This window comes from Haliaeetus leucocephalus, unplaced genomic scaffold, assembly GCF_000737465.1.
Source record: "Haliaeetus leucocephalus isolate CR32 unplaced genomic scaffold, Haliaeetus_leucocephalus-4.0 Scaffold808, whole genome shotgun sequence".
Classification (NCBI taxonomy): domain Eukaryota; kingdom Metazoa; phylum Chordata; class Aves; order Accipitriformes; family Accipitridae; genus Haliaeetus; species Haliaeetus leucocephalus.
The window spans coordinates 3,626,575-3,651,297 of NW_010973244.1; the positions used below are offsets into that span (position 1 = coordinate 3,626,575).

The 24,723-nt window shown below is 40.6% G+C and overlaps 1 protein-coding gene across 1 annotated transcript in view; it reads right to left on the minus strand.

The window, feature by feature from the left end:
- Positions 1–24,723, minus strand: part of TPK1 (thiamin pyrophosphokinase 1) — a 208,728-nt gene that overhangs the window by 157,985 nt on the left and 26,020 nt on the right. Inside the window, exon 3 of the mRNA XM_010581823.1 lies at positions 8,947–9,019. Coding sequence (XP_010580125.1) covers positions 8,947–9,019 — 73 coding nt within the window. The remainder of the gene's footprint in view (positions 1–8,946; positions 9,020–24,723) is intronic.

Here is a 24,723-nt window from a genome sequence, read left to right on the forward strand (position 1 = left end):
AACAACACACATAATTTTCTCCTTCTTTTCCATTTGGAGGCTTGTAAAGCACTCATTAATCTGCATGAACTCAGACCAAATCTAACCTTCTTGCAACTGGATTGTCATCCTTGATGTTTTGTAACTGTATTGCTGTAAGTGAAGTGTAAGCACCATCGGGGCAACATTATGTAAGTAAAGACGTGATAGCCCTGGATCATGTATCCCAATTATTGTGTCTTTTTAAGTTCATAGTTGTGTCAAAGATGAAGAAGCAAAGTTTATGGTGGCCTTGGTGAATGTGCCTCTGGAGTTTGGAGGTTAGGGAGAATGATCCTGAGTAGTCCACATGCTCCTTTTAAAGCAAGGGAACGCACTCACCAAAACGCTTGCTACAGGTCCCTGAAAGCATGTCAGAAGTATTCTTCTGCCTCTCCAGCCCACCAGCAAGCCATCCTACTTTGAAATGAGCAACAGACTGCATCTTTTCACTCTGCGTCTGAAGTGAGAGCTGCCTGCTCTTTGACAAGATGCACAATAGAATCATTTGCAGAGGCTGCCAAGCTGCTTCTTAAAATACTTAAAAACTGTAGCATCAGGATTTTGGGGATCTTTTTCTAGGTTAATGATCAGGTTTGTGTTCCTGTTGTTGCCCATAGTTGTGCTTTGGCTAGCTAATGGGCTCCCCCACAACCAAATGAAGCTTACGAATCCCACAGAGCATTTGGACTGAACTTGAGTTTGCAGCAACATTTGATGAGCTGCGAGGTTGTGGGTTCTGCAGCTTCATCAGAAACTGTTCTAATTAGCAGTCCATAGGCATGGGCACTGATCCTTGTGCTCCAGGAACAGTTTTCTCTTAAATTCCCTAAAAAAAGATGGATGTGTAAATCCCACTTACATCTAAAAAGACCTACCATCTGAGTCTTCAACCACTAGTACCACGTTGAAGCTGTCTCTTTTGTGTGAAGAGGTTTAATCACAAAATAACTCAGTTCAATTTCCTTCTCCAGATTAAACTGTCATTGTTTAAAACACCTTTTTTGTTCCTTGCACTGGAAATGAAGTTAATTCAATACATTTATATTTTTTAAACTTTTCTGTTATTTCCTCCATCACAGGCTGACAGACCAAAGTAATGACTTCTTTCAGAGATTAACACCAGATTAAATTTTTTAAAACTCTTGGAAGTAACTCAAATGTCTATTGCAATATAGATTCTACCCTTTCCCCTCCTCAGGCCATAACCAATGAAAGGGAGAAATAAATCTCATACTGCAACGTAATATTAAACTGAAATTGGATGCAAGACTAAAATACCACCAGCATCATTTTTGTTATATGGTGCACTGTTTTCTTGCATATTCTACTGTCAGGCAGTTCAGCTTCAGCTAAGGCACTTGTGAGAAGAAAGAAAACAACTCGTAACCTGCAAACTGTCATTCCCAACCTAAGCAAAAGAAAGACAAACCACCTCTAATAAAAGTTTGATCTCTTAATTTCTATATACCGTCTCCCAAAGCTACATAACAAGCAGCAAAATACTGCAAAGGAAAATAGAGTAGCACTTTTTTAAAGGAATGAGAACTTGGTCAAATTGCATTCTCTATCCTACTAGATAAATTAGGGCCTGACTCAGGTCCCAATAAACGTACACAGTGATTCTCAATGACCTCAAACTTGCTGAATCTCAATGATATTATATCGATCTTACAACACAAGTAGGACTTAGCTGTTTCTTCAGGTTCAAAAAGAGCAATGTGCAACTCCAGGAGATAACACAAAGAACACCCATTACTTAAAAAGATGCAGGGCTATATAACTGAATATGGGGGGTTTGTTGGGTTGGTTTTGGGGGTGAGGTGGTGGTTTTTTGTTTGTTTTTTCTTCACAAATCTCATCTGCATTTAGACAGATACATTGTTTTCTGGAAACTGCTACCTTGGTAAAAGCATAAAGAGCGATATTAAGAACTCGACAGAGATTTTTCTTGGTTTTGTTTTTCACCAGCACATAAGAACAGGAATGTGCAAGCCCAGAGTCCTGAAATCCTTCACTTTACAGAAGACTCTTTTCAACAGGACTTCCTAGCCATTATACATATATTAACTCAGCAGGACACAAAGCATCTATACAGGCCGTACATTTTTAGGCCAGAAGTTTGGCATATGCAATATTCCATTTTTCAGCTGTGCACACACACCCCCCTACGTACCTACAGGAATGCTAGGCACAATCATACTAATACAATCAGAACAGGAGTGAAAAGGTGGTTAAAGTATGTTCATGCACTCTGTATCACAATATAAAAATTCAGGAGAATCAAATGTGACTACAAAAGTCAAGCTCAAAACCAAAATAACATCCAAAAGGCAGATTTTCTCCACTGTAAACACACTGGGGAACCTATTGCCAAGGTTTTTTTGTGGATACTTGCAGTCCCATCTACACAGTTTGAAAAAAAGTATGTAGACTAATTCTGGGAAAAATTAAATCAACCTATGAAGTGATTAAACACAAAGATACCACCTCTGACTTAGGAAATCTTTAAGCCATATATTAGCGGGAGATGAAAAAGGATATCAAAGAAGCATCACTGTGGATACATATGCTTTCAAAGGTATTCTGTACCGGCCCAGCTGAGACCAGACACTGGCTGAATGAACCTCTGGTCTGACCTAGTGTGACTGTCTGTCATGTTCACCTTTACAAAAGTGCCACCAAGCACAGTATCCTTTATAAATTTATGACATTTCTGGAACATTATGATATTACTTTTGTTTGGCATGAATAAGAAATCCACATAACCCAAATCACATACACAACTGACTTGGAAACACGATCTTGACAAGACCTCTGACATACTATTCAAGAATGGAATCATTTTATGAAAGCTCCTGTTGAATAATTACATGACTAAGACATACAGAAAGCTTCCAGTCCAAAATCCTGAATTGCATATACAGTCATATAGCGTTTGAACTATTAATAACAGGACCATCCCAGCCCTATAAATAATTTTAACTTGATGAAAAAATTACAACTTATAAATTGGTTATAACTCCAGGCAGCACTGGGCACCCTCAACACATCAGAAACTGAACTGAGGTAGGCAGAGCACTTTTTATAGCTGTCAGAGATGTCTTCAGCAGGACACATAAAACAAGGGATTGCTTGAAAGCTTAAGTGGTGATTGTCAAGTAGGAGTAGCCTGTTCAACAGCAAGACTAAATTGTTTCAGATCCACCCGCACAATTTTTACAGATCCTTCTGACACCTTAAAACCTCTCACAAAGGAATCAGGCCCTAAAATGAACGGTGTTTTTCTTAGAAAACTGTTCAGTCTAACAAGAATGCTTAAATGAGTCAAACTTCTTAACATTTAAAGTGCCATCCTGTATTAAAAATTAGTTTTAGAAAAAATACTAACATTTAAGGCTAAAAGGTAAATTAAAATAGTCATAGAAAAACTCAATGATTTTGTATGCATTTAAATTATAATAATATAACTGAGGAAAATCAATTAACATTGTGATTGTCCAAAATTAAAAATTTTGGCCTCAGAAAGCAAGCACGGAATATGACACTAAAACATGCAGTTCAGCAAGAAAGTGTAGAATTTAGAGAGATGTACAAGCGCTACTTCACTGCTACAAATACATTTTGTAAATCTAATTACAGGTGCATCTTCATAGAACAAAAAGACAATACCCACACCATAGCTATTAAGCATTTCTACAGCCCCTATAACCATTAAACCCTGGAAATGTAATAGCAAAAGGAAAGGGAAAGTGCTACAGCTGCAGAACTGCCTGCAAAAATAAGCAGCTCTATGGGGCTTAAAAAGAAAAGGGAATAGGAAAACAGTGGACTTGTAAATAAGTTCACAGCATTTAATTACAGATCTGAAGCAGAGCCTACCAAGTCTACAGAACTCTTTTAAAGCACATTACATTTGCTTAGCAGAAAAGCCAAACTGGATTTTTAATAAATAGCATAATCTGGATTTCAAAGGGTACTGGATTCAACCTTCTGCTTCTAGGTGTAAGTACAGATTTGGTATAATTTTAGGTAATATCTTTGGTCTCCAAACTTCAGAAACTGAGCCTTGTTTGAGGCATAACAATGCACATGGCTCCTTTAACTTCAAAGTAATGTTTAAAAGGTTTCAATAATAGAAACATTCAGCTAAAGCGAGAAACAGATGAAAGTGCAATAACAGAAATAGCACAGGTCCCCCTGCTTTGTGCAGTGTCATTTCCAATCCACTTCAGACTATACAGAGAAAGACTGACAGTGCATCTATTATGGGGTCATCTGAACATGCATATTTATCATGAAAGTACAAAACCTCTTCTCAATATCTCTTTTAACAATGACAGAAGATATACAGAATAAAGGATATTGAATTGTTATTCTTTATCCTTCATTTATAGTGCTATGTGATTTTAAAAGGGAAATTTAAACATGCTATTCCATATCCAGTTGTGGTGCAGTTTTATCCTGTTTTAACGTTATTTAACTCTTTAAGAAATAGGGAAATCATCAGTAATTTTGTAAAATAAAGAATAAAAGACTACAAATACCTACTTGACAAGCCGATGGGGCAAAACCAAGAGTGCACAAAATAAAAAGTAAAGCTGAATAACCTATGATGCATGCTTACTTACTCTCTCCCAAAAGCATAGCACGCCTAACCCATCACTTACACATCCCACTCATAAGTCTATTACATGATTACTTTCCAACACAACTACAAAACCCCAGCATTTTTGCCTTTAGATTTCTTCACTATGGCATGCCGCATGTAACAGCAATAAAATGGATTTATTTGCTTCACGTTTATGAACTTTAAATAAGGTTCCCCGACACAATGACGTTAATCCTCCTTAAGGGAAAATGGAAACACTTGCCATGTAATCCTTGCTCAACTGAAAACACCAGAGGAATTGGCTCAAAAATACCCCTTCCAGTAAAACCCTTCAGCTTCAGGAATCTGTATGTCACATTTCCTGTAGTGGCATATATCTGCTCTTGCTATCATCATTTAAATGAGGTAGAAAACCTTCTGAGTCTACTAGCTACATCCTGGCATGAAGCTGCTGTGATGGAGGAGTCAGGTCTGACATTGTTTTGTGATGATGGTACAATTGCTTATAGACAACACTTCACAGAGCCATAATTAGTTTCACACACGGAGTTCAATACTCCCCATTCTTACTCAGCACTACGCTAGGCTGTCTTTGACACAAACACTTGTACATGGGTATGTTTTATAACTCAATAATTAATGTCCATAAGCTTTACTATAGAAAAAGTAACTCCTCTTAACCAGTGGCATGCTATCTTCACATAAATGATAGAAGTCATGATGTATTAATTTCTGTCAATATAGGTAGCTTTTATTAAAAAAAAAGAAAAAAGAAAAAAAGAAAAAAAGAGGTCACTGGTACTCTGTTGCAAATGTAGTACTTAACAGAACTATAAAGCATGTTTATAAAAAACACAGAGAAACTTACCTACCTTCAGCTTCACAAAGAAAAAAAAAAAATCACTCTAATTCCTGGTATAAATTAAATCATTGAAATTGAAATACCAAAGGAACCTCCAGCTCCTTGAGCACCGCTTGCCTTTCACCTGGCAGCTGCATCTACAGCAAAGAAGTCAAACTTAAGTGATGATAGAAAAGTTGGTATGACTTTTCCCTGTACATCATATGCAAAGGCAGATAGGAGTGCAGAGGGTGAATACCTCTCAGTACTTGCTGCTTGCTTCACTTTCCTTCATATTCACTCCATGCATGTGATAGCTCCTCCTTTCTGCTGGCCGTAATGAATTACTTGGCGATACATGTACAAAGGAATACATGCCCCCATACCCCCATTTCCTTGCAGGTCAAAGTAATGTTACAGCCAGGCAGCAGAGCTCCTGACTCATCCCAAGTAAGTGCCTTCAAACAGTGTCACCTTTCCTTTGTGTAATATGTGGGAATAAGTTGCATTAGGTATATATGCTAGGAAAAAAGCAAGGGCCACCAAGAGATGAAAATCTACACTACAATATAAAATACTCTACATAGAAAGTGTGAATTTGGAAGAAGCTAAAGCTATAGCTACAGTGTAAGTCATTACCAACCCTGGCACGGCAGCAGCTCAAGACAGGTGCATGTGATGGGGAAAATTCAGGCAGGACAGTCCGCTGCCTGGTGGAACAGGAAAGGTGGCTTGGCAGTAAATAGGAGCAGAAACATTAGGAATGCCAATAGAATATTCTTGTTATTTTGTAATGAAGACCTAACACGCTGAAAAAGTTTACCCAGAGACACATTTCAAAGGAAAAATAAATATTTAGTTGTCTGAAAGTACCATGCTCAACTTCAGAGAAGTCCAGCTAATTAATGAAATTGTTGGTACTGACCTGGGCAAATGAAACTGGAGCAGTATTGCACGACAAATGTATGTGCTTTCAGGTAATTCTGTGTGATAAGAATGGTTCAGGCTTCCAATTCCAGCAAGGGTGAGTATTTGGAAGCAAGACTGGGGAAGGGGAAGGCTGTAGGAGCATGCCAATGTCAAAGTAGTTGACCATGAATACCAAAAGCTAGCACGGGAAAGGGCTTTTTCTTTGTACAGGGAAATACTGATCAGTCAATTAGCAGGTGGGATTTCTGTGGATTCTCATCCACTTGCTCACAGAAAACTACCACATCACATCAGTCTAAGCTTCGCTACAACAATTCTTCTGTTTTCCCATTCATAATCCTCAACAATTGATAAAAGAGAATGCTTGAAACAACACAGTAATACTATCTAATGACAAAGTCTTACCCCGTCTCTGGGTGAAATCTGCATCCAGGTGAGGGAGTGCTTCAGTGAGGGAGGAAGGACAGCATGGGAAGCAACTCTAACTCACAACGTGACGCTGTACTTCCCTGAAGTCAATGGCACTACACCAGTCTACTCACCTGAAGTTCTCTCACAGACTGTTTTAAGTAGCCTAATGTATTTTGGGTCACCAACACATATATTTCCAAGCAACTTTGGAAACTGCCTGGACTACAGAGGGTGCTTTACTGGACAAGATACTTTACAAGAAAAGAAGCATATACCTCTCTCCAAATTCTGTGTTTTATTATATTTTTTTGCTCAGAACCTCCTTAGATACCAACCTGTATTTACCATTCTGATTTTCTGACTACAGAAGTTTAATTTAAAAACGCAAAAAAATTATTTTTCCTACCGTATACACCCAAACTTAAAATTCTAAAGTCAAACTGTGTTTTCCTCAGTCATGTATGAGGATACCAGGCAAGGATTCTGCTCTTCATTACAACTTTACAATCATGATGAAATACTGCTTCCTTTACAGCCTATCAGTCCAGCACTTGCATGGCTGTATCAACTCCATATGAAGCAGAATAGTTCACTACATGTTCATAGAGAAGATGTACATTGCACATCAACAGCCAGTTACAATGGAGCTGACAAAAGGGATGCTATGGCCAGAAAAGTAATCCCTGTGAAAAAGTGAAATACCAGCTTAGCTTAGCTTATCCCTTTCCATATCCTACTGTATTCTTCCCCCTCCTACCTCTTTCATCTCCCCTCTCTCTGCTGAACAATCCTTAACCCGCATTCTTTGTTAGGACTTACCTACCAACCAACATGCAGTTTGTATAAGCATTAATACCAATGTCCACACCAAATAGAGCACTTCATTTTGCAATTTCCCCATTTACTCACAGATCACGAATTTCCAGTCTATAATGAACAGCATTAATCCAAAGTTTTTTATTTTATTTTATTTTCACTTCCCAAGCTGTAACCTAAAGATTCCCAAGCAATTTTCTTGAGCTGTTCTCCCAAGACAGACAGCCATCACACACTTCTTCCTTCTAACCAATGAGGCAGAACATGGCAAAAAAAAAAATAATCACACAGTGCTCAGAGAGGGACTAAAACCTAGTCCTACACACTCCTCCAGCCCTCCTGTCACAGTTTGAAACCTTTTGTTCTAATCATTTGATCCCAAGTCCATCAGGGAAGATTTTAGTCAAATTTCAGCCTCACACGTTGAATTAGCAGCAGACATATGACAGACCTCCAAGTCCACTAGCTCACAAGGATCAAACACTTATTGCTCTTGCAAGTGCAGATTGCTGCAAAGGTAAGCTGGCACACTGAGGCAAACTCTGAATTTGCAGAAACCTGCTGTCCAAGATGTGAGGGTAAAGCACTGTGCTCAGTCCAAAAGCCTATACAGGCAAGCAGGTGAAGTGTTAAATACCAAATAGTCAGCTAAAGGCAGAACTTTGAGGCCTGAGACCCAAGAAATGCAAGTTTACAATTATATTGATCACTGGAAACATGGTGGCTACACTGGGAATAAATTAATGTATGCAGGAATTTGTCCAAAAACCCATTAAGGAGGGCACTCCACTAGTGAAGTAGAAGTAGTCAGGGCGTAATTCAATGCTTCAGTGGATGATGAAAGAGACAGATGTCTCCATCTGCAGCTTCCTGCTACAAAGGTAAAGTCATATCACACAAAAATCACACAGAGAAACTCTCTCTAGAAAGTCTGTGGGTGCCAGCCATGTGGGAATCACGGGAGGTTAATCTTATTGCTCTGTATCTCACTAAGCAAAAGAAGTCACAGATTTTTCAGGAAGTTTTATCCTAGTTTCCAGTTGCTATAATCTCCAGCAACGTACAATGTATTTCTTGAGCTGGTGCTATGAAACTGCACCCTACGCAGGACTTGGGCAGTACCGCACCTCCTGTGTTTACTTTAAGCGTTAGTACAGTGCCACGCAGAGCTCAACATCTGAGCTTGTAAGGTGCTTCACAGCTGAAGCCTCAAAGAAACCAATGGAGCCAGAATCACTTAATGACCAAGGGGCTCACTAATGGGTTGGATCCTACAATGCTCTAACACACACAAACTCATCAAAGAGATTTAATTTACCTTGACCTTGTAGTACTCCTTGACTTCAGGCTGAATGGAATCAAAATCACCACTGATGTAATCAGGCAAGAAGCTGAAAGGAAAGCAATGAGCAGTGAAATGAAAAATTAATCCATCTTACTACATTTAATATTTATTTTCTCAAGAGCGCTAAGGGGTACAAGCATTAATCTCTCAAGGGAATAAGAGTTAGTTAAAAGCATGTTAAGAGTTGATACGAGGTGATACAAAACAAGGTAACAGATGAACTGCGAAACTGCTAAATCTAGTGTCCCTTCTTTGCTAAGGGAGCTACTCATTGCTTAGATGCTTATACATCTCCCTGGGTCAGTAAGGCAAGACTTGTATCTGCATGGTTCTAGACAGACAATTCTCAAATATCTTTCAAATGTATCATTCAGTCAGCAGAGTATTTGAAAAAGCCTATCTGAGTGCTACACATCAAGCTTTGGTGGATATCATTTGTCAGAAGCAGACGACGATGATGATGCTTCTTGGACAGCTGGTATGCCACAAATGTTCCAAAGATTTGTGTTTGAGTTGTTACTGATGTCATCTCTTTTCTGCTCTTCTCCTTGTTTATTAAAATATTCCCCCCAAAATATGGAAGCCAAATGCTCAGTGATTATTAAGTCATATCTTGGATGTACAAAATGTGTATGAATTTGATTTCAAATCCTAAGCATCATTTGTACAGCAATACTGCTGCAAAGCACATAGAAATCATGTTGTGATATTTAACTCAACTTGCCTGTTGTTTTTTAATTGCAGAATGCTTCAAAATATTTACTGTATAAATTCTTATCAAATTCATAATGAAACTTCAAGAACAGTTTAAGAACATTTTTGGACACCCCACCCCAGAAACACAGCTTTCCATCTTGCACAATTCCTGGAATTTTAAGCAGCAGCTAAGAAGACAGGTGAAGGTTGCCATCACTTCAACAGATAAGGCTGAACTGAGTTTTGAAATTAAAGCTGTGATTTCAGTGTTTTATAACAAATTAAATACATAGCTCCTCTTCTCCAAGGTTACTATACTTTACGAGGGGTATGAGAGCTCATCAGCAAATTAGTTTACAGCTCAAGCTGAGTTACGAGGAATTGGGCAAAGCATATTGGGATGTATTTTTCTTCCACATGACTTTAGAAGAATGCTGCAGGGTCTACAAACTCCCCACATCAGTAAAACATAAAAATCTCATGTTCTGGCTCTGTTCAAAGGTTTCAAAAGAGACACATGGTCACTGGCCACCGTTTTCTTTGAAAACTGAAAGCTGCTTCACCAGAAGCTGGTAAGTACAATTGTTGTGACTTAGTTCACGTGCAACTATGGCATTTCAAATTCACTGCTCTCTGCTGTTACTGAGGCTGTTACAAAAGGATATATTCTAAAAATAACCTCTCCAAAAGTGATGCTTCCATACTTGCAGTGGGCGGAAGGGCAATCCTTTCTGCATTGGGTTTTATCGAGGGCACAGAACTGAACTAGAAGAAATTTAAATGCTTCAGTGCTCTGTTTCATATGCCCAAGTCAGTGTAGTTCAAACCCAGCAAAAGCGAAACAGAAAATGAGATTCCCTCCTTCATTGTGAGACTGACCTTTTCAACTTACAAAAAATACCACGTTGGCAAAATTTAAATTTTAAATTGCTGCCTTTTTACCTTTCCACAAGTTTCCCAATGAAATATTTACTGAATACAAGCAGCCTAAAAAACTACAGGTATTCTCTTTCGATTCGTTATTTTCCTTTCATTTCTTCCTGACTGAAACAAAGCCATTAAAAGTAAACTCACCCTAGGCATTCCAGTGGTGACCCTGAATGGAGGCAACCCAGCAGGTTGGATAGGAAGAACAACGGTCAGTTGTGACAGAAAGCCAACTTGGTATGACACACACATCCACTCTGATCAAAAAGCTTATGTCTTAAGGTTGTTTATCTTACTGAAATGCGGTACATAAATCCAAAAGTGTCTTTGTCATTTTTTTTTCTCTACAGCAACTACAGACTGCCATGCTTTTAAATAATCAACCATTTCTCCTGACTGCTTCAAGAGGCATAACTGGGAGCAGAATTGGCCAAAAAAGTATCTTCTCAGAATCAAACGCTCCTGTACAGCTTCTGCTCTCATCCAAAGTAAAACCACTTCCATAACAAAAGCTAGCTGAAGTTCTGTCTGAATGTTTATAAGCAAAAGAAACAAGAATCTCGGCTGCACCTCCCAAGCGCTCTGCCAGGGCTCCTGGCTACACTGCCTGAATGTGTCTCCTCTGCCAGGAAGCACTACCTCCATTTTCAAAACACCCTCTCTAAATAGTTCACTTGTAGCCACCACAAAGCCAGAAGTGACTAACAGAGAATAAGGAATTGTGGCTGGGAATTTCAACTTTTTAAAAAGTCTAAGCCTCACATTAATGTACATGAAGAGAAGAATTCTTTCATCTTCTCTTCTCCTTCTCTTTTAGAAGCACCAGAAATGACCAGAGTCATTGTGTGAAAAGTTGTCCTAGACTGACTAACCTCAGAGAAGATTAGCACTAGCTGATATAAAGGGAAATAGTTGAGGGAGATAAATATGGAAAAAAAACTCATACTAAAGTAACTTAAGATTATTTTGTAATAATTGGTTTTTGCTTGTTTGCTCTGGTGTAGTTCTGTATTTACTCCAGAGTACAGACTAGTCCAGGAGAACACGCTCTGGAGAATCACGTATCAAGCTTACTACTATGTGAGTTGTGGTTTAACCCCAGCCAGCAACTAAGCACCACGCAGCTGCTCACTCACTCCCCCCCCACCCAGTGGGATGGGGGAGAAAATTGGGAAAAGAAGCAAAACTCATGGGTTGAGATAAGAACGGTTTAATAGAACAGAAAAGAAGAAACAATAACGATAACACTAATAAAATGACAAGAGCAATAATAAAAGCATTGGAATGTACAAATGATGCGCAGTGCAATTGCTCACCACCCACTGACCGACACCCAGCCAGTCCCCAAGTGGCGATTCCCCGCCCCCACTTCCCAGTTTCTATACTAGATGGGACATCACGTGTTATGGAATACCCTGTTTGCCACTTTGGGTCAGCTGCCCTGGCTGTGTCCTGTGCCAACTTCTTGTGCCCCTCCAGCTTTCTCGCTGGCTGGGCATGAGAAGCTGAAAAGTCCTTGACTTTAGTCTAAACACTACTTAGCAACAACTGAAAACATCAGTGTGTTATCAACATTCTTCACATACTGAACTCAAAACATAGCACTGTACCAGCTACTAGGAAGACAGTTAACTACATCCCAGCTGAAACCAGGACATGAGTGGAAGAAATTATGTCAGAAAAAGTAACAAGAAAGGCCCTTCCAGAAAATTTGAAACAGCTGCCGTTATTTAAAGTATGGATTAAGAACAGGCATTACATTATTCTAACCCATGCCTTTCTACCCTCTGACCTCAAATTCATGAATAATTCTTATTCTGTAGCATAACTGCATTGAAGATTACATATTTTAGTGACATATATGGCACATATCCTTTAGTGAAGGAGGTTATCTTTTTGCCCATGATGGCAAAATATGTCTTTAATTCCTTTTCAAAGTGCAATTAAAAATTTTAATTTCTAAACAGTCCAGATGATGCAGTCTACTGCATTTCAGAACCATGTCTTACCAGTCTCATTAGCTATTAATTATCACTATGCATACAAGGTCATGACCAGCTCAGCTGGCTTGATTCTCTGCTGCTTTACACTGATATTTATCAGGAGAGAGCCAACTCCATAATCCTAATGGGACCAAAAATATAAAATTCATTTGAGATCAGTCTACCAAGCCTTTTCTAGAGCTGTCAAGCGGCATAACACCAGGCACGGAGCAACAAAAAGTCCTCAGGGGCCTTGGGCCAGCCAGAATTTTTCTTTCCTCATTCTCTTTCCTTTCTGGGGGGTTAAGGGTTTTTTGTTTGTTTGTTTGGCTTTAGGTTGTTGCTTTTTGTTGTCGTTGTTTTGGTTTTTGTTCTCATGAGGGTATTCTAGAGTCATACAGCATCCATCCAAAATGAGTATGGAGTCAGGAGGGGCCAGAATTGCTTTCAGATAAGGACCCAAAGGCACTTCCATAGCAGACTGCTTATGTTTCGTGTATATAACTTTTAAAAAAAACCCCCACAGAGTATCGATATGAAACCTTTAAAGGTTTAGCTAGCTTAACAAGAAAAAACAGCACTATTTCTCAGATGTTTTGAGATGGATCCCAGCTAGGGGATTTATCCAAATTGGATAAAGGCTGAATGTTGACTCAAGAGTTTTATGAACTCCCAGGATGCTAGGCTGGAGAGCAGGGGAAAAAAAAAAAAGATTCTAGCAAGTTTGCCATAGTTTCAAGATACACTAATGAAATTTTAGTCACCAGTACCATAAAACAGTAATTGACTCTTACCATAGACACAGATTACAAAATAAATAGAAGCTATTTAAACTCTGAGGTTCTCATGCTAAGTAAGCACAACTGTGCCTCTTGCCTTCAAGAAACCCATCTAATGGACACAGCTTAATTCAAGAAGCAGGGTTTTTTTAAGTATTCAACACTAATGAACAGCATGTTAAATTTAAAACATCGGAATACTTGGTTCTTTATTCACTCACTTTATGAATTCAGTGTGAAGTGGTAAATATGCCTTTTTATACAGTTATGAAAAAGAAAAAGAAAAAAAAAACCACTGACATGTTGCACTTTAGCAGTTTATAATAAAAAACTGTGCTGCCTCCTTAAATAAATTCTCTGGCATAACTGCTCAGTTCTATCATTAATTCAAAGTTAGTTTCCTAGTACTATTGACTTTTCTTGTGATGTAGCTCCTTTAGCACACAATTGCCTGCAATTAACCTTTTTTAAACAAATGTTAACATCAGAGACACGAACATTTAAAGGCAGTATCTGCGGTACCCTTTGCTTTCTTCAGTTACGGCACAGAAAACAATCCCACGCAGACAAGCCGTACGTGTCGCAGCTGTATCATTCGAGGGAGCAGAGTCGGTTCCCTATGCTTTTTTTTCACTACCAAAAATAAATTTCTAAACCCTTGTCTTTTACCCCAGACTAGAAGACACACACAGGCTACTTCCCAGTAGAAAAAAATACAGCGAAGATAAAATGCTGCAGACTTACCATGAGGTAAAGTCAGCGTTGACTTTCATAAGCATCTAGTAGTTGGGAATACAGAAGATAAAGCACTCCAGCATTACTTCATGATAAATATTAAAACCACAGTTTAACAAAAAATCCCAACAAACAAAAATTATTGCCCCCAAATCTATGTTTGCTAACTATTAAGATGCACTTTCAGCTTGCCCTCCTGACTCAGTCTTGACTAGAAGGATGAGTGAGGGCTGTTCTCATCAGAAAGTTGTTAAGTCTGTTTAAATCTGTCAGAAGTACACTGTTAACTGCTGTGAAGATCAAAGTGTCTTTTTCAGTCCCAGAGACTGGTACAGCACAAGTATATGCCATACATATTTTGTCTCAAAGCAGCATACTTAGATGCCCCATCTAGCTGTTCAGAGGTGAGTTCCTGGGGAAAGGAGAAATGTCAGATTGCAAGATCTATTCAGAGTTAATGTCTGTTCAATCTATAAATACCTTCCTGGTACTACCTGCAAGGTTACCACAAGTAAGGGTCAGGCCTGAACCTCAGAAGCCAAACACTCAATACCAGTACAATTAATGAACTGCAAATGGACCATAAAAAAGCATTTTGTTTTGGTTAATCTTGAACAGATCACACTAAGGATTCCATAACTTATTACTATCATCAGGCCTTTAAAAACCAGCTAAAACACAGTCCTTACTTCCTCCACCCTCTACTTCCCAATCAAGACTCTCTTGAATTCAGCTAGCTTACTTTTTCAGGCTCCATGGTTCACATCACTGTTACTTCAATCCACAGAGCCTCCCTTATCACTATATAATATTTGTATCAGGGTGGAACTGACAACGATGTTGTGCTAGTTGCTGTATGAATTCAGAAACAACAAAAATACCCCAATTGCCCGTGCCATCTTCAAGACCTTAATAAACCCTAATGTTCATTATGCAATTGCTTACACAGAACATAATTCCCAAACAACATTTTGTACATTACAATAAATCCAGATGAGATTTTACAAGATTTAAAAAAAAAAAAGGGGGGGGGGGGGGACAAAAAAAAACAAACCGCAGACCCCAATTTAACGAAGAAAGCGAGCATATGCATACATCAGGCCATACACAGATAACAGGTTCATGTGACCCTGCCAGAATTCTTTGCACAGACTGTTACCAAATCTGTGGATTAGTCAGGTAGCTCTGTGATTAAAAGTACTTGGTAATATTTGGCAACCTTGAAGAACAGCCTCTTTTCTCCTTACTTCTTAAAAAGCTTAGTGTTAAGGAGCATAAAAGTGTTATTTTATTTGCAAACGCTATGATTTAAAGAAAAAGATAAAAGTGTGTGAAGATATGAGGGCAATAATGCATTCATTTATGCTTGCCTGGTATGCAGTGTCACCTTGCAAATAATAAAAAAATATCTGAAATAAATTGGAGAACATATTACCCTCAGCTCAAACTGCTATGCAAAGCACACATCAGGGGGACATCTTCTGCAGAGGACAGCCAACTCGCTCCCATTATCATTAGCAGAAATCAAGCAGCTAACGCCCTGCCTTGAAACCTTATCCCTCAGTGACAAAGAAAAGTGTTAATGATAGCTACGACTGTTGCATTTTTCTTTTTAATTGTCAATATTTGAAACTGTTCTCCAGTTACAATCAATACAGTACAAAATAAAGCCATGCTCCAAGATTTAAGAACAGCTCACTTGTTCTCCACGGTGCTGAATACCCTCCTGTATTCAGGTAAGTACAAGTACTTTGGGAAAAGCCCAGTGTGCACAGAACAAGCAACTCCCAGAGACTGCTGCGAAGTACCTGTGGCTTCTTTTTTATTACTTACAGACTAATGTGTTGCTTAAAATAAAGGATACATGAATGCAATGTTGTCGCCGTCACCTTATAGCCAATTAAAGCTGAAACTATTCAGCACCCCTCAGAAGAAACTCAGCATCTCACAGGCTCAAGCACCTTGGCATGCTGTTGGATCCTTGGCAAAAGGAATAAAAAAAAGGGGGTCGAGCTCTGAGTTTTCATCCTTGCACAGGGTAGCATGGCTCAGGACAGCATATTAATTCAGTGGCACAATAAGCCTCGGTGCCTCGGCAGGAGTCAGTGACGAGCACATGATTTTGAAAGCTGGGGAAGCATAGGTACTCATCCAGAAGTGCCAGACTCTAGTCTTCTAGGACACAAGGCCAGAGGAAAGGGGACAGAAGATGAGCAATGTAACAAGGACTCCCTCCAACAGATGAGAGTATACGACTAACCGAGAAGACAGAGGCTGACAAGACACCCAAAACTGTTTTCCATCTTTCCACATCGAAGCAACAGATGGCAGAATTTGCCCTATAAATTGAGGAAAACCAGCCATTACAGAAAGGTAAACTGTGCATTATTAACATTTTAGACTGCATGTGAGGAATCAAAGAGATGGGTTCTAAAACCTGGTATACATAAATCGAAGCAGTCACAAACTATACAAACTGAGATTTAGATACTAGTCTCAAAAAGGCAGCACTAAAAAACAGAGCAGGCTCAGGGCTCCTTCATGGAGTGTCACCAAAGTTGGATTTTGCTGCTCCAAGGGAGAAAAAACTTTTCCAAGACAAGATAAACAATTTCTCTGCTTTCCCAGAAGAGCTAGAACCACACGTATTTTTTCCTCCTAATTAGATAGTTACTAACAACCCCTACAGTGTGGCTTGAAAACTCATTATACAATTTTAAAAGTCAGTTTTGATTACTAGTATTTTAACTCTATGTGTCCTTTCTGTGAACTTTCACACCAGTAAGAATACTTAAAAGTCAAGCACAATCAAACAGTAAGCAGTTACATGTAAATTATGTAAAACATGGGATTTCCTTGCTTCCATAATTTACTTATTCTCACCTGAGTACCTTAAATGCCTCCCCTGAATTTAGCATCTGTTTATGTACTTCCAAAAACAGGGAAGATGACCTATGCAGGAGAGGTTGAGTTTGAAGAAGCCCTTTGCTTCTTCAGGGCTTGAAACTGCAGTAAGTAGCTTGCAGCAGAAAACCTTTAGAGCCCTTTCTACACAATGACTCAAAAGTGCAAGAGATTTATCCCCTTACGGAGGAACCTGTTCCAAGCAGGCAAGGAAAAATCTGCAGGTTTTCAAAAGTCTTAATTATGCTTCTCCTCTTTGGACTGCATTTTCTTTTCTGATTTCCACATACACATCATTTTATAGATTAATTTTCTGTTTCATGGCCAGAAAAGAGACATCTTGACACTTATCTGTAAGGAAGAAAACCAGCCATAAAAGGTGAACTGCCACACAAAAACTTATTAAAAAACACCGACTCAGAAGACATGAAGTCTTAAGGAGGAAACCAGAATATCTGATGACAACACAACTACTGAAAGGCAAAGCTGACTCCCATATGGTTAATGAAAATGTCCTTCTGTCCTGGACTCTAATTGCCTGTAGAGCAGCAACTGAGCAAACTTCTGACACCCCCCCCCCCCTTTTTTTTTTTGGTGAAGATCTCCTTGAGTACCTGAAATATATTAATACAATTTCTGCAGGTTTTGAGCCCTTACACTGATAAGGTATGTAACATCTTGCAGAGAAACAATGCACTGAGGATCCTGAAAACACTTGGGCTACACAGAGGAACAAAACATATCACTTAATCTTTTTAGGGAATGTGAGCCCACACGGCAAGGAATCGAGAAAAGACACGTAGCAGCAGACAGCCATTTGAAGTCTGTTGTCTCTGTATGGCTGGAATTTGGTAAGTCACTGAGAGGCAGAAGTTTTATTAAAACTTTTGCTGCTGACCTCTGCTGCAGCTTCTCCGGAGCTGACAGAGAACCAGGATATTCCACCAGAGCATTAGCATTTCAAAAGGTACTTGCACCTCTTGCCCAACACAGCACAGAAGCATTAATTAGAGAGATAGCAGAAGCTAAATGCGCATACAAAATGAGAGTTGGGCTCTATGCGATGCTTAGTAACCTTTACCAAAAAGCACCCTCGCTTGCATCAGATTAATTCAAGGGAGTATTCTCCCATTTCTACACAATGTAGCTGTACAATGTACGACCCAATTTCATTTTCTGGAACTTGTGATTTAGACAACAACATACTGCAATGTTTAATAGAAATTCTTTCAAGGTTAGTATTAATCGCAAAGGTGAAAGGTTGGCCTCAAGAGGTCTTAAGAAACTGGTGAAAAAGTGTTTAATATAGCGGTGGCCCTGTCTTCAGTGGGCTGGAGCATCACTGCTGGGTAAGGCTTCTGCAGCTCACTTTAATCCTTGTCTTACCATCCTCGCTTCCTCACAGTGTCACCACCTCTACAGACTCAAAGTACCAGTATGGATATTTTAGTTAGCAAAGTCAACAAGTTTACAGTTGTGAACAGACATAAGCAGTTCTCTCTTTCTCAGTAAGTTCAGAAATCTTTCAAAAAATAATTTTGGTGAGCATAGCCACAATTGAACTGCCTCTGATAAAGGTCTAATTAAAGAATAAAAACCTCTTTTATAGTTATCTGACATATGGATGAAGTTAAGAAACAAAATAAAGCTGCAACTCTCCTGTATAACAAAAACCCACCTCCTGATCACAATCTGAAGTACTCAGTTGAAATAGTTTTTCTAGCAAGGGGGTTTTTTCCCCCATGTTTTTTAAGGAACAAAGACTGAGAGACTGACAAAATGCGTTCAGCTAATGAAAAATCAGCTCTCTCTTGCTGTTTTCTTCTGTAAAATGTTTAAACTGCTAAAATAAACAGGTAAGTTCATACCTATGCTCTGCACCTTAATAGATGCAAAAGGATGTCTGGTTGACAGTGACTTGCCTGACCCAGATTTTTGTTTCTTTCTGCTGTTCATTAGTGAACAAACCTACATGTAAGGAAACCTAATAACATGTAAGGAAACCTGTGGCAGTGCCACCCTGACCACGATATGGGCTGTCTGCTTTCCCAAATACTGTCTATCCTGAGTGCAAGGAAACATGCTAATCTTGCTGTTGTCTTCCTTTAGCTTTATCCTCCTCCTGACAGCCAGCACAGCTTCCAACGCCTCCCGAAGAAAAGGGCTTTTTTGAGTTTAGCCATCACCACCACAGGGAAGCTCCCTGCACCTCCCTGGATGGCCTATCTGAAAAGGGGAGAGAGCAATTACACAGCCATGGTATCCAGTGTAAGGGTGTGAAACGCTCCGTAGGAGGAAAAACCACGAATTCTGCACTGGCCAAAGTATCATGCCAAATCCCGAAGTCCTTGTTGCTCAGAGCTTCCTTCGCCCCCTGAAAGTACCAGCTGTCGCAGAGATACTCATAAGGTACAATCTTTTCCCATCTTCAGCTACTGTCTAATGCTGGAGTAACTCACCAGCAGCTAATTGAGCCAAGATAACTTACAGAAGCTGAAGATCTAGTTTATATTAATTATTTCATAATTTAGCCCACAGCTGTTAAATATTAAAACCATGAAGCAGGCAGTCTCTTGTCAGACATTCTCTCATACCTGTGTAGTGGCTACCGAGGCCATGCTGTACACATTTGACCTACTGATATTTCACCTGCAGCTTATTAAACTTATTTTACCAAAGAAATACTGATCCTAAGCACAACATACAACAGCTGTCATAACAATCACAGGAGTCTGCCCTGGGTTTTATCTCTGGTACAGACTTAGCAGTCCTAACTCTTGAGAAAGAACTAACGGCAAATACATCAAGGCAGCAAATATCTGCAAGGTGTCTGCAATAACGCTTCCTTCAAAACACATTAGAAGACATCTACCACTGGGAAGTCTTAACTACAGAAATCACTAACAAGCACCAAGAACGTGCATCCACGTGTTAAAATCCTCAGTAGGTCCCAATCCTTCAACCTGCACACGTACAGTCTCATTCAGCACATGTAACCAGCAGCTCTCCTCTTCGGGAGAGGGAAGCTTGGCATCAGCTCCGTCTGAAACCAGCACAGCTACATGCAACACAGCTGACGAGTCAGAACCCACAAGAAGTTCAATACAAACTTATGCTCAGAAGCAGATTTATGCTTCTAAGTACACAATTCAGACTCTGCAGATGGAAAGAGGATGTAAAATTAATTTCTTATATTTTACTACATTTATAACTCAGCAATTTTCCAAATAAACTTTGCTACCAAAAAAACCCCCAACAAAAGTGCAAGCATGACCAAGAGAAATCAGAAGGGCACTGTGAAGGGTCTCCAAGGCTACACTGAGAACTTGGTCGACTGAAGTGTTTGTAAAACTGAGCTAGCTTTAAAATAGCTCAGAGACTGGTAGTAGAGTAGTTAAATAGCAATGGTTGCTGTGCTGCTGTGTTTGTTTCCTGGACAATACCAGCTTCAGATACAACAGTCTTAACTGTGTGTGTGTGGTAGGTTGACCCTGGCCGGACACCAGGTGCCCACCAAAGCTGCTCCATCACTCCCCTCCTAAACTGGACAGGAGAGAGAAAATATAACGAAAGGCTCATGGGTCGAGATAAGGACAGAGAGAGATCACTCAACCAATTACCATCATGGACAAAACAGGCTCGACTTGGGGAAAATTTATGTAATTTATTACCAATCAAATCAGAGTAGGAGAATGAGAAATAAAACCAAATCTTAAAACATCTTCCCCCCATCCCTCCCTTCTTCCCAGGCTCAACTCCACTCCCCATTTTCTCTACCTCCTCCCCCTCAGTGGCACAGGGGGATGGGGAATGGGGGTTGGGGTCAGTTCATCACATATGGTTTCTGCCGCTCCCTCCTCCTCAGGGGGAGGACTCCTTACTCTTCACCTGCTCCAGCGTGGGGTCCCTCCCATGGGAGACAGTCCTTCACAAACTTCTCCAATGCGAGTCCTTCCCAGGGGCTGCACTTCATGAACTGCTCCAGCGTGGGTCCTTTTTGTGGACTGCAGTCCCTCAGGCACAGACTGCTCCAGCTTGAGTCCCCCACGGGGTCACAAGTCCTGCCAGAAAACCTGCTCCAGTGCGGGCTCCTCTCTCCACAGATCCACAGGTCCTGCCAGGAGCCTGCCCCAACGTGGGCTTCCCACGGGGTCACAGCCTCCTGCAGGCACCCACCTGCTCTGGCGTGGGGTCCTCCACGGGCTGCAGGTGGACATCTGCTCCACCATGGACCTCCCTGGGCTGCAGGGGGACAGCCTGCCTCACCATGGTCTTCACCATGGGCTGCAGGGGAATCTCTGCTCTGGCACCTGGAGCATCTCCTCCCCCTCCTTCTTCACTGACCTTGGTGTCTGCAGGGTTGTTTCTCTCACATATTCTCACTCTTCTCTCCAGCTGCAGTTTCCACTGCACAGGTTCCCCCCCCTCCCCCTTCTTAAATCTGTTCTCCCAGAGGCGCTACCAGCGATGGGTCCGACTTGGAGCCGGCTGACATTGGCTCTGTCGGGGAAGCTTCCAGCAGCTTCTCACAGGAGCCACCCCTGTAGGTCCCCTGCTAGCAAAACCTTGCCACGCAAACCCAATACAGCGTGTGTCTGTCTACTTCCCCCAATCCATTAATCAGACTAGGGTGTTACAGTGTGTTTTCAGTAAAGCAAGCAGGCATGTGCTACCATTAAGTCTTTAATACCCAGACTGTGGCTGGGACCTATCTACCAAACTCCTACTGTCTGCGGCTTAAGATGGGTGTCGTCATTAATGTTTCACCAAAAGCAAGGAAATTGTACTGTGGAGGGAAGGTTTGAAGAGAACCTGAGCCAGCCCTCCAGTTTGTATCTGCAGCATTTAGTTTACTGTCACTTCTCAATATAGTATTTAGAACACAAATGATAGCATTTAGATAACTACCTACCTGACAGATATCAAATCCAGGCAGGAATATGTGTAGATTTAGTGCTTATTCATAAATGGCAATCACAGAAAAAAACTGCACATGACTGAGGCACTAGAAACATTACAAACATACACATGATATTACAGATTTCTCTGTTCTCAATCCCTCCTCTCCCCAATCCTCCTCCTTTCCCTCTTTTTGACTGTGTGGGTTAAAAACACTCTCAGACAGAAAATATCTCATTCTGGATAAATAGTGCATAGTCCAAAGAGCCCCCATCTTGGACTCTGTACAAGTAATTTTCTATCAAGTAGAGTAGCTGAAAAAAAAACCTACTGATGTAAACTCTGATGCTGTTGGTGCCCTGCTTATTCTAAGAAATTTTTGACAATACCCCTGTATCAATTTCACAATTTATTATGATTAAAAAATTTATAAAACCCTTAACTGCCATCCTACTAAGTTCTATTACTGTCATTACCGCTTTCATGTAATCTTTTATTAGATTTCAACACACTAATTAACTAGAACCAGAAATAGATCTTAAGGACACAGATCTACCTATAAATAATACAAATGCAATGATGAGCTTTTATTAAAAGCTATTCCCTTTATACATATGGTGGTAGTAGTTGTTCCTCAGGGAAGACATTCAGAGGTCTGATATCCCTGCTGCCGTCTGCAGTCATCTACACTTCAAGAACAGAGAGGAGAACTCTGAGTGGATGCATTAGAAATGCTTCCAAAAAGACTGGACACAGGTGAGTTAAGTTAAGGTGACTCTGAATTAGTGTGTATTGAGATGCTCTAAGAGTAGCCCGAAGAGCACTACAGGTGACATGATGTAACGTAAATGTCATTAGAGATGTTATTTAATAGAAGGGTGAGGTTTGGATGACAGTGCGTCCCATTCCTTCAGTGTGAAATTCACTACTAGATAATTTTTTCCATATTTTTTAATACTGGCAGGCCATTAATTCACAGGTTTCTAAGTTTTTTAAAAGTGTGTAAAGATGGGAGGAATACACCCATCTGCCTGATAATGAGGTAAGAGACCCATATTTTACTGGAATGACAGAAAAACTCTCACTGACATGACTTCTTTAATTGTCCTCAGAGAGGAACGGAAAGTTATCCTGCAGATTAATGGAGAACTGTATTTCACTGTAAGCAAAACCATTACCTAAATCTTAGGTTGTTAAATACCTGGTTAAGCTCAGATGCAAAAGCAGCCTGCAGCAGCTAGTTACAGCCAGTCAGCTAGTAACAAACAGGAATTTTTACTTACATGCTGATAGAAAGCTACCAAGATTTGGACCATTCCCACCTTCAAATTCAGCTCGGTGAGCTCTAAGAGGTGCGGCACAGCTACTCTCTCTCTATGGTAGCAATGGCTGGCGCAGTTCACACCACAGCAAGTTTTGGGGCATCCCATCACCAGTGGTTTTGGCAACATGGCTCCCTAACTTTCTAAAACACCATCTGCCTTATCTAGGTCCGTGAGAGAGAGGAAGGTGGTGAACATAAGCTCCCCTCTCACAGCCATGGGACTACAGCCAGGTCCAAAGCCCAAGAAAGGCAGGTTGGAGCATTAATGAGCCGATGTAGCTTTTCCAGAGGCCAGGCTGTGGAACCGAAGAGTGATTTCTTTTCATCTGTACTTCTGGCTGATGTCGGTACATGGAAGGGCTGATGTAAGATAGAAGAATTTTCAACATTTACAGAATTTTACTAAATGCAGGTTCCTAGATTCATGCCTATACTTTACCTAGCCAAGCATGAATGGAATGGAGTGGAATAGAATGGAGTAGAAGGGGAAGGGGAAGGGAAAGAATTTATTTCAGCTGGAAGGGTCCTACAAGCACCACCTAGTCCAACTGCATGATCACTTCAGGGCTGACGAAAAGTTAAAGCATGGCATTAAAGGCGTTGTCCAAATGTCTATTCAACAATGACAGGAGTGGGGCATCCACCACCTCTCTAGGAAGCCTGTTCCAGGGTTTGACCACCCTCTCTTTCCTCATGTCAAGTCCGAACCTCCCCTGACGGACACAGCTTTCAGCCATTCCCACGCATCCTGGCACTGGGTACCAGGGAGAAGAGATCAGCACCTCCCTCTCCACGTCCCCTCCTCAGGAAGCTGTCGAGAGCAGTGAGGTCACCCTCAGCCTCCTTCTCTCCAAACTAGACAAACCCCGTGTCCTCAGCCGCTCCTCAGAGGACATGCCTTCCAGCCCCTTCACCAGATTTGCTGCCCTCCTCTGGATGCACTCAAGTATCTTTAACATCCTTTTAAAATTGAACTGCACACAATACTCAAGGTGAGGCTGCACCAACGTTAAATACAGTGGCATAATCACATCTTTTGACCAGCTAGTTCTGCCTGAGTTTGATGCACGCCAGGATGTGGTTTGCCCTCTCGGCTGCCAGGGCACACTGCTGACTCTTGTTGAGAATAATGTTAAGCAGCACCCCCAGATCCCTTTCTGCAGGGCTGCTCTCCAGCCACTCCTCTCCCAATTTATACTTGTCCAGCGTTACTCACGCCTAGGTGCAGAATCTGATATCTGGACTTGTTAAATTTCATCCCATTAATCATTGCCCAGTGGTCCAATCTATCTTGTCCCTCAAGAGAGTCAACAACACCTCCCAATTTAGTATCATCAGCAAACTTAACTAACCGTGCATTCAAGTCCTGCCTCCAGATCACTGATACAAATATTGGACAGAACTGGCCCTAGAATTAAGCCCTCAGGAACAGCACTGGTGACTGGTCGCCAGCCAGACGTAGCCCCATTTCACTGTGACCCTTTGAGCCCTGCCATTCAGCCAG